Source organism: Balaenoptera musculus, chromosome X (assembly GCF_009873245.2).
Source record: "Balaenoptera musculus isolate JJ_BM4_2016_0621 chromosome X, mBalMus1.pri.v3, whole genome shotgun sequence".
Classification (NCBI taxonomy): domain Eukaryota; kingdom Metazoa; phylum Chordata; class Mammalia; order Artiodactyla; family Balaenopteridae; genus Balaenoptera; species Balaenoptera musculus.
The window spans coordinates 57,796,984-57,815,480 of record NC_045806.1 but is presented as its reverse complement, the minus strand read 5'-3'; the positions used below and the strand labels follow the sequence as shown (position 1 = coordinate 57,815,480).

At 45.4% G+C, this 18,497-nt stretch overlaps 1 protein-coding gene across 1 annotated transcript; it reads right to left on the bottom strand.

Moving 5' to 3' along the window:
* Positions 1–1,961: 1,961 nt before the first annotated feature.
* On the bottom strand, positions 1,962–18,114 carry GCNA (germ cell nuclear acidic peptidase). Its single transcript, XM_036839122.1, has 10 exons — positions 18,026–18,114; positions 17,588–17,624; positions 14,633–14,715; positions 11,231–11,602; positions 10,003–10,078; positions 5,505–5,649; positions 4,169–4,307; positions 2,972–3,176; positions 2,531–2,662; positions 1,962–2,262 (listed from the first exon to the last, which is right to left on the bottom strand). The coding sequence occupies exons 3-10, from the start codon at positions 14,709–14,711 to the stop codon at positions 2,235–2,237; spliced, it is 1,176 nt and encodes a 391-aa protein (XP_036695017.1). The 5' UTR covers positions 14,712–14,715; positions 17,588–17,624; positions 18,026–18,114; the 3' UTR covers positions 1,962–2,234.
* Positions 18,115–18,497: the final 383 nt, after the last annotated feature.

Below are 18,497 nucleotides of genomic sequence, written 5' to 3'. Positions count from 1 at the left end.
CCAGGGTGTGTTAGTGCATCATTGCAGCCAGCCCTGCCCAGGCTCTGGGGATGCACTTCCTGCTTCTCCTTGTATGGCCCTGGGTCTGTGCCAAACAATGCTGCCTCTGTCTCTGTCTCCCCTCCTCTCTGCCCTCCTGGGCGCACCTGTCACTCACAGGGAAGCACCCAGGGACGTGGGTGCAGGGTAAGCAGTTAGCCAACCCGCTGGCTAGACACTGTCTAGGCATAATTTGGGGAAGGGGCCTTCAGACATAAATAAGACATAGTCCCTGTACTCCAGAAGCTTAGGCCAGCAAGGAAAATGTATAGGTGACAATACATAGACAAGCAGTCTATGCCACGAGGCAAATGTGCAGCACATGTTCAGAGCACTGCGGCTGGAGCCATTTGGGAAGCCTTCTTGAAGACAGAGGAATGTGTAAGAACTTAAGGGGCAAGTAGTATTTCCAAGGGCAAAGAGAAAGAAAGTTGGTATTTCCAGGCAGATGGGAGGGCAGCAGAAAAGGTGGGAAGGTTGGAAACAGCAATGCTTATTGGAGGAATGATAAGTGGTCCCAACTGGCTAGAATTAAGGGTTCAGGTAGAGAAAGGGTGGAAAAGACTGAAAGTTAGTTTGGGATCAGGTGAGGGTATTATAGGTTACAAGGCTGTAGTGGTTATTCATGTTAGAGGTGACGCAGGCTCTTACTAAGGAGATAGAAGTGGGACTGGAAAAAAAGGAGATCGGACGACTTGGCAGTCATTAGCACATAGGCCACCTGGAGGCACGTGTGGGCTGCAGGGAGCATCTTCCCATGGCTATAGCTGGGGTGGAAGTGAGTGGGGGAAGTGACCAGGGCCACTGAGGTAAGGCAGAGGGCTGGACCCTCCCTTTGCAGGGGTGGAACCACTGCACTGTCAGTTCTCCCTAATGAAGTCACCAATGTGCCATGATCCAGTTTCACAGGCCAGCTGGGCTTCGCTAAGATTGCAGATGCAGCTGGAGGTGGGACTAGAGAAGAGGGACCCAAGGATTTAGCCGGGGGAGCGCGTACCACCCTGTGCACATATCCGATCCCATGTAGACTTGTGCTTAGGCTTCAGTTTGTGGTCACTGAAAGAACACTCTCAGCATCTGCAAAATGCAGGAAGGATGGAAGGCAGATGACAGAATAACACATCCTGCCGATAAAAAGTATCAGTGATGCTAGTAGACTAGTAAAGATGTTTGTGGCAGGCTGAATAACAAGTCCCCAAATGTCCACACTCTAATCCCTAGGACTTGTGAATATGTTAATATGTTACCTCACGTGGCAAAAGGGAATTGAGGTTGCTAATCAGCTGACTTTAAAATAAGATTTTCCTGGATTATCTGGGTGAGCCCAGTGTTATCACAAGGGTCCTTCAAAGTGAAAGAGGGAGGCAGAAGGGGAGAGAGTCAGAGAAAGAGATGTCACTGGCTTTGAAGATGGAGGAAGGGGGCCACAAACCAAGGAATGCAAGCAGCCCCTAGAAGCTGGAAAGAGAAGGAAATTGATTCCCCCGCCCAGGGCCTCCAGAGAGGAATGCGGCCCTGCCCACTCCTTGATTTTAGACTTATGAGGTCTGCACCAGACTTCTGACCTCCCGAGCTGTAAGATAATACATTTGTGTTGTTTTAAGTCACTAAACTCGTGGTAATCTGCTTTGGCAGACTGTTTTGGCAGAAACAGAAAACAAATACAACGTTGATTCCAGTCTACATCCCAGACAGCTCCCAAAAGTGGGAGGTTGTTGAAGTGCTTATGGGCAGTCACAAAAATCCAAAAGAAACCCTAAACGGAGGCTGTTCTTCCAGACACATCCTGGAGAGCTTGAGAGGTCCGGGGTCTTAGACAAAGACCCAAGGGTTTGTTCTGCTCTGGACATGGGTTGTCAATGAACAGACTTTGCTAACAAGTGAACTGCAGAAAACATTTATTTATTTTTATTTTATGAACAGTTACATTGTTCAGGTGGCTTCATACAATGTCAAGAGCAACTAAGTTCATGAAACATGTCTGTATTTCACTTCCAGATAGGTGTAACAGGTTACATCTGACAGCAGCCCTGGTTTTGAAGTACTGTCTTTAAAACTTGTTCTCTTGTCAGCATGCCTCTCATTCTCTCAACGTGCCACTCTCCAGAACTCATTTCTCTTTCGCATTTTGTTCTACATGTTAAAACTACAGCATCTAAGTAAGACCCAAGGTAGATCCAAAGTGCTTTTGGGTATCAGCACAAAATGGTTAGCAACAGAACCCTTAGTGAAGAACAAACATCATTAACAGCAGGAAGCTTTTAAAGAAGGATTTAAATTCTAATATTCATAACTTCACAGCATCAAAGATATCTTTCTAAAACTCCTTACCAATAGATGACTCGCCTCACACAAATACATTCTCAGATAACCTCAATGACCGTGGCTTTGTTTTTTGGCATTAAAATCCTTGCTGAGCTTTCTCATCACATCCCCATGACCTATCCCTGCGATCCCCTTCCTGACTATTCTGTAATTCTCCTGCACATACTTGGCAAATGGTCTCACATGGGGCTCAATGGGGGTTCCATCTTTCCGAGTTAATGGCAGAATGACCAGAGGGCCCTTGCACTTGGCACAGATGAAGCGGTCGGTGTCCAATGATCTGGTGTAGCGGCCGACCCTAAGGAGGAAAGAGACACCACACAGCAAACGAATCAGTCACTGTACCTCCGCACCTTCTTGGAGCTGCTGCCCCTGAGCCCACAGCCAGACTTCTTTTGTGGGATCTCAGCAAGCGGGGCACCAGGCAGTGGCCGTGGTCAGGTTGGCTCAAAGCAGAAGAGAATGGAGAAAGAAGACATGGAAAGGAGTAGAGAAGTTTTACTCCTCAAGTCAGATAGCCCTGTACTTCCTGATAAAACCACTGAAGAGCCACGTGGAGGCCATAGTAAAAACGTAATTGGAAAAAGTCTGAGGAGAAGGGTCTTACCTGAATTTGCACTTAGTACACTCATAATGAATCCTGTAGTTAATCTTGTAGTTATGGCAACGGGTGACCTTGGGCAGCTCTGGGTGCACCATATTCGATTTTTGGGCATAATACTTCCATCCGACACCATGAGAATCACGGATGCCATCGAGCAGCCAGGAGGCTGCGTGGCATATCTCATGGATCAAAGTATCCCGGAGTCGGTCTTCGAAGAGGAATGAAAAGAAATCATGAGGCTTAAACCGATTACCTTCCGGGCTGTTACCCAACCACCCCTAGACTCTCCACCCCACCAGACACATAAGCATATGTGGGCAGGCAGGAGTGTTATCGCCCCAGGATTCTGAAGGTGAAATTTCTACCGAATTCAACCCGATTTTATTAATGGCAGAGAGCAAGTGTTTCTGGAAAAGCTCCAATGTGCTCTTTTTGTGAGACACTGCTAGAAATACATCCAGCCGAGACCCGGTCGCCACCCTCCAGGAGCATAAAGTGGGGTTTGGTCAGGAGAAGCTCCGTGGAGAAGCTGGGATCTGAGCTGGGCCCTTAACAATTGACTGGATTGGCAAAATTATCAAGGTCTTTCTAGGTGTGGTAGAGAAGGTGAGCCAAGGTTGGGGTCAGGAAAGCGTGTGGTCCATTTTGAAAGCCAGCGTGAAGAAAGCTTGGTTGGAGCACAGGTGGAGTAGTGAGAGACAAGACTGGCCACATGGAGGGGGGCAAAGTACGATGGCCTCGACAGCCACACTCGAGGCATTGGCAAGCCCAAGGTTTCCTAGCAAGAAACTGCATGGAGCAGGGAGAAAAGTGAGGTGATGAGGGTCCATAGCTGGGCAGAGGCAAAGACAGAGAAGGAATGATGATAATAGGAGAGTCATTATGAACATCCTGTGATTGGCTAGATACAGGGGACCTTGAACCTCAGTTACTGGGAGGATGGAGATGCTGCTGCTGGCAGTGGGGAGCTGCAGAGAGAAAGTTAGGCCCGGTAGAAATATGGACGAACTGGATTCTCAGTGGTGGTGAGACATCCAATGATAATGTCCTCTAAGCAACACACAGTAGGCCTGTCCACCCAGGAGTGACAGGGAAAGCTGTGACACAGGCGGCCAGAGAACACCAGCACCCAAGAGTGACCTCCCAGGTGCCGTATCGGATGTAAGTGCGGCAGGGGAGCTGCCCAGCTCCTGCCATCACCTGCAGAGTCACAGACTTTCTGAGAAATCTGAATCTTAGCATAACGCTCCCTCTTCGGGTGTCGAGTCTCGCCAGTGGTGCATAAACCAGCAGTTCTCAGCATCTTTTTACTCCAGCTGATGTCAATTTTCTCCGGCAGCTGACAACAAAAAGCAAACAAGAGCGAATCAGAAAGCGGTTCTAAGCAGACCAGAAAATATCAACTCAAGAGTTTTGCAAATCTAACATTCTGGGGAGAATAAAACCTAAGCTCAAGCCCACGTAAAGACGAGACTGTTGCAAGCACGTGAATGCAGGACCTGTGCTCCCCTGTATGGAGACAAAACTCAGGGGCAGCCAAGGAGAGAAGGACACTTCTGCTGGGCTAGGAGATGGAGCCCGTGCATGAGAGCCATGAGGCAAAACTAAAACTGCAACTCAGAACACTTAAGGTTCCACTCATCAGAGTTATCTGATGTAACACCACTGTCATCAGGAAGGGCACCAAAGGCTGGGGAACCTTTAGAAAGATCTAAGAACTTTCCCTGCAGGAAGTTTTGTCACCAGAGACAATAAAGTCTGGAAAACCTAATGACCGCAGGTCTCTCTGCCTCCAGATTCTCTCCGATCCAGTCCACACCACAGGCTACTGACAGAACGATTTCTTTCAGCAGGTACTCCACGTTACATCACATCCATGGGCAGCGGTGCCTACTGATTTCAATTTAAGTTCTTCCAACCCGACTCCCAAGGCCCTCCATTAACCAGCCCTACGCTAGTTAACATGTACTGCTCACTATGTCATAGGCCCTGTTCTAGGCACTTCAGGGGCATTCACTTACCCAGGCCTAACGGTAATTCTGTGAAGTAGTAGGTGGTAGGGACTAGGGTACTAGGACTGCCCCCATTTTACAGATGAGCAAACAGGGGCTCAGTAACTTGCCCAAGGTCCCATAGCTCTTTCCCAGTATCCTTCAACACGAACCCGCTCTTCCAGATAGTCAAGCCTCAACACTTGCCCTCTTCCCCACCACTGTTGTTCTCTCCCCTTACCATCCTTCAAGACCCAGAAGAAGTCTCACTCCCTCCAGGCAATCCTATTTCCCGACCGCTCAGGCTCTCAGTGATTTCTCCCTCTGCTGATCACCTGTGGTAGTAACAGTCTGGACCATATACTATAACCCACAAAACATTCTCCGTGTCTTTCACGTATGTATGTCTCAACTCCCCTCCCCATCTAAACTGACACTTCTCAAGGGCAGGAAATATACAGTTAGTACATCTGCACACCTCCCAGCTCCCAAGAGAGCTGGGCATACAGCAGGTGCTCAGTAAGTGCTTATTTCATCGAGTCTACCTTTTTATCAAAGACAGAGCTGTTACACAAAGCGTAGATTTTCTGAACCAGTTCATCCTTATTTTGCTTGAAATTCTTTCCAGAATACTGCTTTGAGTTCTCAATGCCACGCAAGAAACATCCAGGTATTTTGCACTCAGAATTCCTGCAAAGGTAAATTCAACTGAGTTTTGTAGAGGGAAAGAAATCAGTAGAAGAAATGCATACATACAGGTCATGTCAAGAGAGACTTAGAGAAGACCTGCTGGTCCCTCTTCCTTCCAGCTCCTGCTACAAGGGCGTCTCTTATAAGGTTCCATTCATAGCCTTTTTCTCGTCACTCCCCGCACATTGTCAGAGATGTGAAGCCCATGGTTCCAACCTCAACAGGGGTGATCCCACATCTGGATCTGCAGTCTCCATCTCTCTCCTAAGATCTGCGTTTACAACTGCCCAGTGCAAATTTCCAACTTACTAACCGGAGTATGTCTCCAGCTAAATGTGTTTAATTGTTCAACTTCTGTTATAACAGGCTGAAAACCTCAGAGACTTTTTTAATTCATTTTTCTCCCTCACCCCATATTCAACTAGGCACAAAGACAGACAGACCACTGTCTCCTTCGCATCATCTCTTCCAGCCAGCCCCTCCTTTCCACCCTGCTGTCACCACTCTAGGTCAAGTTCCTGTCCTCCCCTCTGTGCCTTGCTACTACAGCATCCCACTGTGTTTCTCACCTCCAGGCTCTTTTTCTTCTAATCCAACCACACACACACACATCTCCAGATTAATTTTCCTAGGCCATGTTCCAATGATGTCCCTCCCTGGCTTTTCACTGACTGTCTGGCCTAACATTCAAGGCCCAGGTCAACCTGGTTCCAACCTCTGTTTCCAGCTATCATTTCCACTCTGGCCAAACTGGGCAACTTAAATGTTCCCTGGACATGAACCGATTTGTCCATGGCCTAGAATGGCCACACCTCCACCTCTACGGAGACCCACTCTCTGTGGAGCACTTCATCATTTGCTAAGAACTTCCTTTTGCATCATCATATTTAATCCTCACGACCACCCTCCAAAGAAGCTACTACTATTCTTACCATCTCCACTTTGCACATGACGAAACTTAAGTTCAGAGGTTAAATGACTTACCCAAATTTCACAGACACTGAATCTTTTGACCCAAATCTCATGGTCTTTCCATTAGACCACTATTGCTGCCCCATCTTTCAAGGCCTAATTCAAATGCACAAAGAATAGTGCTGAGCCCATAAAAAATTCACTCGTGTAATATCTATTTATTTGAACTGAAACATTTTTATCTTGGCTGGAACAATCCACGAGTCCAAAGAGATGAGCCCACAGAGCTAAAAAGATGACAAACCAGTAGCAAACAGAGGGAAGTGTTTCTGACCTAACAGAACCCCTGAGACCGAGATTTTGCCAAGACACTCATTAACACTTAAGTCACAAAATAAAACCCTATAAGAGTTGCCCAGGGTGGAGACAGAGGGAAAGTACCAGAGGAGATATAGGCAGCTAAAATAAGGGACTTCTGCCCCACAGTCTGATATGGGTGACTAATATTTCTGCCTCCAATTATTTAGTCCTGAAAGCAAACTTGCATCAGAAAAGGTGGCAGATAAAAACCTAAACCATCTGCAGACCTCAGCAGAGAGCGTGATCTCTGCGTGTGTCTGTGCTCACATCAAGCAGCTTGTGGCTTAGCAAGCCTTCAGTTCAGGGGCAATGCTGCTTTACTGCAGACTGAGTATCTCCACATCAGAGGAACCAACAAGACCCCAGACGCATGCATCAGACACCATGACCAGCAAGCAGCCTGCACAGGAACAATGCTGAGCACAACAGGAAGCCTACAGACTGAAACAGGAAGCAGCAAGGCAAAAGAGAAGAGTCCAAACAGGCCAGCCTCCTGATATGAGGCAGAGGACAATGACACAAAGGAGCAGCTTCTTCCTTCATTTGTCACACTCTTTAGCAAAGCAACCTGGGACCTACCCAAGACACATGTCCCTTAGAGGCAAAGCAGCTTAAATATGGATCTAGGAATCCAGAGAACAAGCTTTGCTGCAAGGGGACCCATCTAGGACATGACACGCCAAACCAAAGAGAAATGCAGAAACAGAGAGCCTCTCTGCTCAAGTCCAAGTTTCTCTGTTGCCCCTACGCCTGACACATCATTCTTCTTCTCCCCTTAAGATGCAATTATTGGAGTTCCCTGGTGGCACAGTGGTTAAGAATCCGTCTGCCAATGCAGGGGACACTGGTTCAAGCCCAGGTCCGGGAAGATCCCACAGGCCGCGGAACAACTAAGCCCGTGCGCCACAACTACTGAGCCTGCGCTCTAGAGCCCGCGAGCCACAACTACTGAAGCCCGTGCGCCTAGAGCCCGTGCTTCACAGAAAGAGAAGCCACCGCAGTGAGAAGCCCGCGCACTGCAACAAAGAGTAGCTCCCGCCCGCCGCAACTAGAGGAAGCCTGTGCGCAGCAACGAAGACCCGACACAGCCAAAAATAAATAAATAAATAAATTTCTTAAAAGGAAAACACCATATGTTTAAAAAAAGGATGCATTTATTGCCCCAAACAAAATACAGGTAAAAAAAGAAACGTAGTCCTTCAAATACATCCCTTCTTTTGTAAGATAATTCAGATGTAAGTATAAATTACTCCTGAATGTAAAGAAAAACAAAGAAAAGTATGCTCACTATATCATATTTTTAAGAGAAAAAGTGAGAAGTTCCTGGAATCTAAGTGAGAAAATGCAATTTTTTTTTTTGCTTCCTTTGAGCATTAACATGTCTTTGGTCTAAATGACCTGCTGTTTTCAGTATCAATATAATATCTAACATATAGCTTAATAAAGATAAAGAGACTATTTATTTCACCTGAACGTTTAAGCTTTAAAAATTTGCAAGAATTGGGGCTTCCCTGGTGGCGCAGTGGTTGAGAATCTGCCTGCTAATGCAGGGGACACGGGTTCGAGCCCTGGTCTGGGAAGATCCCACATGCCGCGGAGCAACTGGGCCCGTGAGCCACAACTACTGAGCCTGCGCGTCTGGAGCCTGTGCTCCGCAAGAAGTAGAGGCCGCGATAGTGAGAGGCCCGCGCACCGTGATGAAGAGTGGCCCCCGCTTGCCGCAACTAGAGAAAGCCCTCGCACAGAAACGAAGGCCCAACACAGCCAAAAATAAATAAATAAATTAATTAATTTTAAAAAATTTGCAAGAATAGAGCTGCAATGAACATTTTGGTACATGACTCTTTTTGAATTATAGTTTTCTCTGGGTATATGCCCAGTAGTGGGATTGCTGGGTCGTATGGTAGTTCTATTTTTAGTTTTTTAAGGAACCTCCATACTGTTCTCCATAGTGGCTGTATCAGTTTACATTCCCACCAACAGTACAAGAGTGTTCCCTTTTCTCAACACCCTCTCCAGCATTTATTGTTTCTAGATTTTGTGATGATGGCCATTCTGACCGGTGTGAGATGATATCTCATTGTAGTTTTGATTTGCATTTCTCTAATGATTAATGATGTTGAGCATTCTTTCATGTGTTTGTTGGCAATCTGTATATGTTCTTTGAAGAAATGTCTATTTAGGTCTTCTGCCCATTTTTGGATTGGGTTGTGTTTTTGTTATTGAGCTGCATGAGCTGCTTGTAAGTTTTGGAGATTAATCCTTTGTCAGTTGCTTCATTTGCAAATACAGGTAGTAAGACTAAGGGTTCATATAAAATAGATAACCAACAAGGACCTACTGTATAGCATAGGAAACTATACTCAATATTATGTAATAACCTATAATGGAAAAGACTCTGAAAAAGAGTATCTCTATCTATATATATACATACTGACTCGCTGTGCTGTAGTCCTGCAACTTACATGATATTGTAAATCAACTATACTTCAATTTAAAAAAAATTTTTTTAAAAGAATAAGGGTTAAAAAAATAAGGGTTCATCCGGAACACTAGAAAACCCTGGAAGACAATCTTGACTGCCTCCCCCCAATTCCAATGGATGGGAACGCATCTGTTCTGCCTTCTCACCATTCCCACTGCCTTTGCTTTTAGTTCAGTGCAAACTGGTGGCCATGAGGCTGTATCTAGCCTGAAAAAAAGGATCTTTAGCTACACATCATTGTTTAATCTGAGTGGAAGGACAAAGGAAACCTCAGAGGCCAGAGCTCCTGTCGCGGGGGAGGGCAAAAGGGCTCCAGTCTGCCCGGAATTGCTGAGATCTGTGCAGAGCGCCCACGCCCGGCTCTGTTGGGGGAGGGGGAGGGGGGGCACCGAGGCTCCTCCCCACCCCCTTCCTCCTCTCCTCCTCCTGCCGCTTCTGCCCTCCCCATTCAGGGAGGTAAAACTTGTGCCGCCCCCCCACCCCAGCAGACTTCTTCATCCCCTTGAAAACCCCCACACGTGCCCAGTGGACAGCTTTGCACGTGACAACTGTGCAGTCAACTCCTGTGCCATTGACCGTGAGCAGTACATACATACCCAGGCTCGCATTGTTCAAATTTTGCTGTGCTGGGATTCTTCTTTGAAGGCACATGCTCCTTTTCTCTTTTAACAACTGAAAAGGGAGTAGTTCGTTTGTACCCTGAAAACTGGTACCAACCAGCAACTCACAGAAAGGTAATCTCAGGAAGAGCCCTCACAGCCAAGCCCAGAGCAGCACATATACACTCAACGCTTCTCTCGGAAGCGGGCACCCTCCTCCGTTAGTCCGCATGCAAGATTTCACCTACGCGAGTAAGCAGAGTAAGCAGGATAGGATTCTGTCCTAGGCGCTGAGGACTATTATGAGGCTACATGAATATGCCTTTGGAGGTTAGACTGTGGGGGCGACTGAGGCACGTGCAGTACCAGGAATGGTGTGGCATAGCTCACACACTCACTCTGAGGAAAATGGCCCCCATCCTAGGCGGCACCTTCATCCAATGTGCAAGCCAAATCTTTCCCCTTTTGTCTAGCACCCATACTGCCGGTTGCTCTAGCCAGAAATTCACGTATCAGGAGTGAGTGCCCTTCATTCATTTATCTAAAAAACTTATTAAACGTCTAGTACGTGCCAAGTACCAGGCTAGACTCCGGGAGAGAGTAAAGGATGAGTGAGAGCCCTCCCATCAAGAGGCTCACCATCAGGATTTCCCTGGCAGTCCAGTGGTTAAGACTCTGTGCTTCCACTGCAGGGGGCACGGGTTCAATTCCTGGTTAGGGAACTAAGATCCCGCATGCCATGTGATGTGGCCAAGACAAAAAAAAAGGCTCACTATCTACTGGGAGGACAGATTCAGAAACATACTTAACACAGTTGTGTAAGTGCTTTACTAGTGACAGGGTGTAGGAACTTTGGGAACCTGGGAGGGAGGAGCACCTCGGACTTATGGCTTCCTACAGCAAGTGGCAATTGGGGTGGATCCTAAGAAAAATGGGATATCCTCAGGACAAAAAATTGCAGGGAAAAAGCACTGCCAATGGATGGAACGGCAGATACTAAGACACTGGAGCATGAGGACGACACAGGTGTTCCTCGCCCTTCCCCAGAAAGAGCCTTCTCACTGGGATGGCTGTCTCCCTCGGCCACTAGGAAGCTGCTGACACATAGCGGAGGGTTAGTAGACAGGACAAGCAGACTCGACAAGACAGACGTATCCGGGGGAAAGGGAACCCACTTGTGGCGCTAGCCTTCGTGGGACAGGCATACTTGGTTTGATTGGCTTACCAGGTGTCACAGGTATGTTTTTGGTTTTATTTTTCCTTTTCCTTGGTTGTGCCACAAGTACAGCCTCTTCATCACTTGACAACTTTCCTTTTGAAATCTCTAGCTCAGCCTTAGGATTGCCATTTGGTGGCTGGCAGACATTTTCCCCAAGATCCTGCTTACCAACATCATGAGATGATTTGTTTTGGGAGATAACAAACTCATCCCTCTTTTTCTCATTTGAGGGAGTTGGGTCCTCATCACACGAATCATCTTCTATTAGCACAGGGCCCTCCAAGTCATTACGATCATCATCATCATCATCATCACTGATAAGTATTGGAGAGTCCTGGGGCGGCTGCTCATCGGTATCAGACACTTCCACAATCTCATCTGAAATCCAAGAGACACAATGACGTATAAACATACTCCCTCTACACCCCACACCCCCAACTCAAGTTCAGATTATTGAGCACAAATTAAACAAGTCAGGAACTGTGATGTAATGAATCCTAGGTAAGAATCAGTTATTTAGATGATTTTCCCTCTATTACTTTTTTATTTTACTGAGAACAGTGACAGATAAAATAGCAATCCAAACCCAGAGGCAATTTTCAAATCACATTCTCTGTAGGTGCTCAGGGGTTCCCACAGGTCCGAAACTTGTATATTTTCACTGGGCCAGAGCAAAATAAGAGAAATTAGAATAATAAAGTGGGTTTGTTTTTTTTTTCCCCTATCAAGCTAGCTTTCTATAATTTAAAGGACTGTCCTTTATTTTGAGATTATGTCCTGACTAAACTTTTGGTGCTCTTTACCTTATGAAATTATGGTGACAGATGGCAGATGGAGTTTATTTCCATCATTAGACAAATTAAAAATTGCCAACTCTATGTTAGTCACCAAAATTTCTTTTTTAAACTAGTCCATAAGTCCAAAGCTCTCAAAACCACTGATGTGAGAGTGAGGAGTTAAGTTCTGATGCCAGCACTGAGAGGCCTTGGGAACACTGAGACTGTCCCTGCCCTCACTGAGGATCCAACCCTTCATCTGGATACAAGGGGCAACGTGTCTAAGACTCAAGCTCTCTGCAGTCTGCTCAGAGTTCAACTTCTAGGTATCTATGATTCTGGATGTAAAAAATATAAACCACAGCATGAGCAAGTTGTGAAAATATCTTTATGGTGCAAAAACTCTGTATCCTAAAATTGCAGATTTGGGATAATATATTTTGAGTCTCATCTATGATTTAAATTAATTATCAAAAAATTTCAGGGCTTCCCTGGTGGCGCAGTGGTTGAGAGTCTGCCTGCCAATGCAGGGGACACGGGTTCGGGCCCTGGTCTGGGAGGATCCCACATGCCGCGGAGCGACTGGGCCCGTGAGCCACAATTGCTGAGCCTGCGCGTCTGGAGCCTGTGCTCCGCAATAAGAGGGGCCGCCATGGTGAGAGGCCCGCGCACCGCGATGAAGAGTGGCCCCCGCTTGCCGCAACTGGAGAAAGCCCTCGCACAGAAACGAAGACCCAACACAGCCATAGATAGATAAATAAATAAATAAAAAATTTAAAAAAAAAAAAATTTCAGATATGCAATAAGGAAAGAGAAAGCAGTGGGTGTTCCTATGGTAAAAAGTCATCCTTCCTAGAAGAGTTAAAGATTTCCCACCTGCAGCTGAAATTCTAAGCAGTAGGGACACAAATGAACTCATTTACCAAACAGAAACAGACTCACAGACCTGGAAAACAAACTTCTGTTTACCAAAAGGGAAAGGTGTTGGGGGGAGGGATAAATTAGGAGTTTGGGATTAACATATACACACTACTATATATAAAATAGATAAACACCAAGAAGCTACTGTATAGCACAGGGAACTATATTCAATATCTTGTAATAAACTCTAATGGAAAAGAATAGAAAAAAGGAATATATATATATATATATATATATATATGTGCGTGTGTGTATAACCGAATCGCTTTGCTGTGAAACTAACACACCTGAAACTAACACAATATTGTAAATCAACTCTACTTCAATAAAATATAAATAAATAAAAAGTAGGGACACACTGCTTACAATCTATAAAAAATGACTCTGTACATTGACAAAGGTTACAAGTGAGGTTGGAAGTATGTGTTTAAGCTCCTTGGGACTTTTTTTTCTGTAAAACTGCCTAAATTCATTACCATAACAAAAGAAATGGCATGTGGAGAAGAGTAAAGAAACATACAAAGACAGTCCTGTTGAAGCATTCTTCATCCCACTACTGGGATGGATGCTACCGGTCAGAGCAGCCTTAGTTGAAAGTTCATCCTCAAAAGACGATGGATCTTCTGATTCAAAGAGTTAGCAACTGGTGGCCTATGGTGATAAATTGGCCTCTGGCTTTGTCACTCAGGCCCCTACTCTAAAGCTACCTCCCTCGGGGCTCCCTCTGCATTACAGTAGCTTGTCACGTTACACCCCCTACTCTGCACCTGGACCTCTGTCCTGCTCAGGCAATCCACTCAGAGCTAGAGAGGAGGGAAAAAGGAAATGAGAGGGGACAGGTGGTGAAACAGTAGGAAATGCGGGTTCCAAGCCACCTCTCCTTTCCCTTCTCTGATATCAATGGTATATCTGAGGTAGTTATCAAAGAAGTATCCAGTATTTTTAAGGGTGCCAGTACTTTAAGTAGGTGCCTGTGTCTCATGCCCTACACCAGGTACTTAGCAAACAGAGATCAATAAAATACTATCCCAAAGGCTTAAGAAGCTCCTAGTCTTCCAAGTCTCACACCCACCGAGCGGGTTCTGAACTGCGAGTAAAACTCTGTGCCTCCCGAAAGGTGATGAGGGCCTCTGAATCCAAAGAGGCAAGGACCTGCTATGGGAAACAGGCTCTAAGAACAACAGGACTCTCTAGAAAATATAAAGGGGGTAGCAAAAGGCAAAGACAAACAGCTAGACAGAGAAAACAAGCATTCCTCTGAGAAGTCACTGTCAGCTGGCCCGTAAGCCTCACACACGAGTCTCCATCAGGCTGGAAAGAATGAGCCCCTGTCTCTTACTCCTCCTTCCTCCTCTCTGTCATCCCCACACAGAGAAAGAGGAAAAGAGCGGAAGGCGGAGGAGCAGGGCAACCTTCACGCTAATCAGGCTGAGTTCCTGACTTCCCTCTGCTCCCGTGATGTAACGCTGGGTAGCTAAGAACTCTACTGAGGGCGATGCCTGGGGTCTAAGGCAGCAAGAACAGTTGCTGGTATGTTAGGAAATTGACCAGGCGGTGCGGGGAACCCAGCCATATCCACGTCCAGCACATAGGACGAAAAAACAGTGGCACTCACTACGAAATGATTCAGAATAGAACATTTGCTGACTTTCATCCTGAGATGACTGTGCATGGTGAGGCTGCACCTTCTCTAAGTTAGTAGTATACTTGCCTTTGATATGCATTTCAGCTATCTTAGCTCTCTTTTGCTTACAGAGGCATCCATCATCAGAGTCTGAGTCGATCACCATGTAGCTGAGTGATGAGACAGGGAAAAACAAAAGAGAAGCATGAATGCAACATTCTTCTTTTCATGGCATTTTCTACCTTTGCTCCAATGAGCATAATCACTTTGAAATGACTTGTTGGTTTCCCACAGTAACTCTGTTCCCCTTCTCTGGAACTACTCAATTGTTATTCCTGATTTTCCATCTTTCCTATCTTCGTACCAAACCTTTCCATCTGTCTCAATCCTTTCAAAAGGAGGAATGTGTCAAGTACGGAGAGAGTGAAGTGGGCTGTCAGACGGTATGTGTTCAAATAGTTTTGGCGCAGGGGGAAATTGATTAAGGAAAGGTCTAGTTAATTGCCATTTCTCTTTATCCACGTTGAGATCCCCCTGCCACAGATACAGAGAGGCAGCCTCGGCAGGGAGATTTCTCCTGGGCGCCACTCTTTGCAGCCCGAAGCCAGCACCGCCCTCTCTAATTGACGGACTGCTCTGGCAGGAGTCCAACTCAGCAGTATCCCTGTGCCACCCAGGATGCTGGTGGTGAGCACGCCTCTGGGACCATTGTTCTCAGCTGGCCCAGGTATTTGGGTCAGAGGTTCCAGAAGGCTGAAATTCTCCACCTTTCTGTATTTCCCAAACAGTGTACGATAAGTGTGATATACCTTTACGATGAGACAGAAAACTACTTAAAACACTGCTAGAGGACTTGTCTGCACCCGTTACAGGCACAAATCCATTCATCCATTTCCACCATATTCACCACTTTTAAGCTGCCAAGTTGATGGGCCTTTGCTCTCCTGTTAACCATTCATTCCATCCTTAAAATTCTCTCTTTTCTTGATTTCTGGGATACTGTTTGGTTTTGGTTCTCTTCTCACCTTTTTTGCCCACTCCTTCTCACTCAATTCTCTTCCTCACTCATTCCCAGGCTTTATCCACACCCCTTTCATGCCAATCCAATTAATTCCTAAGGATTGGGTAAACATTATCCATCCGCCAGCCCAACATTGCTTCTGACTTCTCGCTCCACAGTGCCAGCTTCCTACCTGGATATCCTGTGGGGAGGGCCGGTTTTTAGTCAGTCTCCACAGGTACAGCCTCACCAACTGTTTTATTGATGGTGTCTATTCGAACCAGTCAGGCAGCCATCCTGACTAATCCCTGTCTGTATCTATTGGCTGTAAATGTTTTGAATATCAGCCCTGCCTAATAGGCCCCTCAATTTCAGCATACCCAAAACTGAACTCATCACCTTCCTCCCCAAATCCACCCTTCCTACAATATCCCATATATAGAAGCCTCCTGGGACTGGACCAAGATCTGTGGGCACTCCTGGGAGACCCGTTGAAATGGATTTTCTTTACATATTTATTCAACATCTACCTAGTGGAGGCAGGAAGAAACCAATTTTTCTACTTAAAATTTGGATACTTTTAAATTTATTATCAAACAAGGGCTCTATAATGTATAATATTGTAAACCAGAATATTTCTAAGGATCCATGACATACCACTTAAAATGTAAGGGGCACTGATGGAAATTCTGCATCTTTGACTGTGGTGATGGTTACACTACCATATACGTTTGTCAAAACTCATCAAACTGTATACCCAAAAAGGGTTAATTTTCCTGTATGTTAAGTCATTCCTCAATAAACCTAACTGTAAAAGTATAAATAATAAAACTGATAGTTTCTAATAGATAGCTTTATACAATGCATTATTCAGTTCTAGAATTTCAGCTAACTGCAACTGCAGACTTTAAATCACTTTCACACATTGGTGTCAAGCTTGGTGGCTTGCATGCTGCAAAAATAATCAACAGAGATAAATCAGAACTAGCTAGAAAAACATTTTCCCACTTGACAGCACTATTTCGCCTTGGGTGGGTGGGTGGGGGACAGGAATGATCAATTCATATTTCTACAGGAATTCAAGGAGTTGATGTGGAAACCACAGTTATTTCAGTTTTATTCCAGGAATTTTTTTTTTCTTAGCACTTCCTATAGTTTGGCACCTGGGCAACACCCCTTCATCTAGCAGAGGGCTCCTAAATAGGAAAAGTAGTAGACAATGCTGACAGTTAGGTTAGGGCCGGATCACAGAGGACTTTAACTACTGGGCTTACCAGTTTGATTTCCCTATGATAAGCAACTTGAATAGACAATATGATCAAAGCAGTGTCTCAGGAGATTAATCTGGAAGTGGGATACAGACTGGATCAGAGGAGGAAGAAATCAGGGTTAGGAGCCCACTTAAAAAACTCTTGTACGGGGGCTTCCCTGGTGGCGCAGTGGTTAAGAATCCACCTGCCAATGCAAGGGACATGGGTTCGAGCCCTGGTCCAGGAAGATCCCACATGCTGCGGAGCACCTAAGCCCGTGCGCCACAACTACCGAGCCTGCGCTCTAGAGCCTGTGAGCCACAACTGTTGAAGCCCGCGCAGCTAGAGCCCGTGCTCCGCAACAAGAGGAGCCACCGCCACGAGAAGCTTGCGCACCGCAACAAAGCGTAGCCTGCGCTCGCTGCAACTAGAGAAAGCCCGCGCACAGCAACGAAGACCCAACGCAGCCAAAAATAAACAAATAAAATAAATAAATTTATTTTAAAAAAAAAAGCTCCACACAGATACAAGAGTAAAAACTGATAAAGGCCTTAGTAGTGGAGACTGGAAGTTAAGGGATGGTTCAAAGAGACATTTTGAAGAAGAAACTGACCAATTAAATAATGGGCCAAGGATAAGAAATCTAATATTTTGAACCCAGTTGTGAGACCAAACACCCATTATGACCCTGAACATAGGATTCACAGAGAAAATGTGATGTTTATTCTTAAGTCATCTTACCAGGAACATCATTCCTTAAAAACGTCAAATTTCACTAATTCTCCTACCCACCTGATGTTCCCTTTCTGCACGTTCAGTCCAGACACAACTGAAACAGAGAAAGAAAGAGGGCATCAGAAAGCATCTGAAGCATGATCAAATCTGGTTACCCATGTCTTTAACTCCCTAAAACCAAAGTCCATAAATTAGAGCTGGTCAAAATTTATGGTGGACTCTTACATCTCCCATGAGAGAGAAGAAATAAAAGTAAGGAGACCTTGAATGAAAAAAGTAAAGGAAGCAAATTGGAAAAGAAGCACAAAGAACTTCCTCTGCTCCTCACAGTAGGGAAATAAACTTTGCTTTGCCAATCTAGAACGAGACCTAGAGGAGACAAACCTAGGACAGCTTACACCAAATGTCCCAAATCACATTTTAGTCATCTCTACGGAGACATGGCTAAATTATGCTTTAAATTGTAAATTACTGCTTTGAGGGGACTCTACTTACAGTAATCAAGTTCTTCATCACTGCTTGAGTCCACAGTAAGAATGGAACTGAAAAATAAAATACATTCTGTTTTAAAGGAAGGCTACTAACGTCATAAGCAACCAAATGTCAAAAATCTCAAATGAAAAGAACCATCAATCAGAGTTTCTGAAATGCAAAAAGGTTTTAAGGACTTATGAAATGAAGATCACAATAGGGGAGGAGAAGAAAAATTAGAAGGCACAAGCTGCTCAGTCCGTACTGCACAAGAATGTTAGTTGAGTATCATTAGCCATCAGTGAGAAGCCTGTTTTCTGCCAAGTGGTATATTTCTATTTAAAGATATGAAAGTGAATTCTGAGAAAGGGACCACAGGGGAAAGGACTTGAGGATGCAGAGTTTACAGTTAAAAATCAAAAGGGCAAAAGAGCAAGGGGGACACCTTTTGGGGCTGTGCTGCTTGAAGAGGGTCTACTGATCGGGACTGCTACCT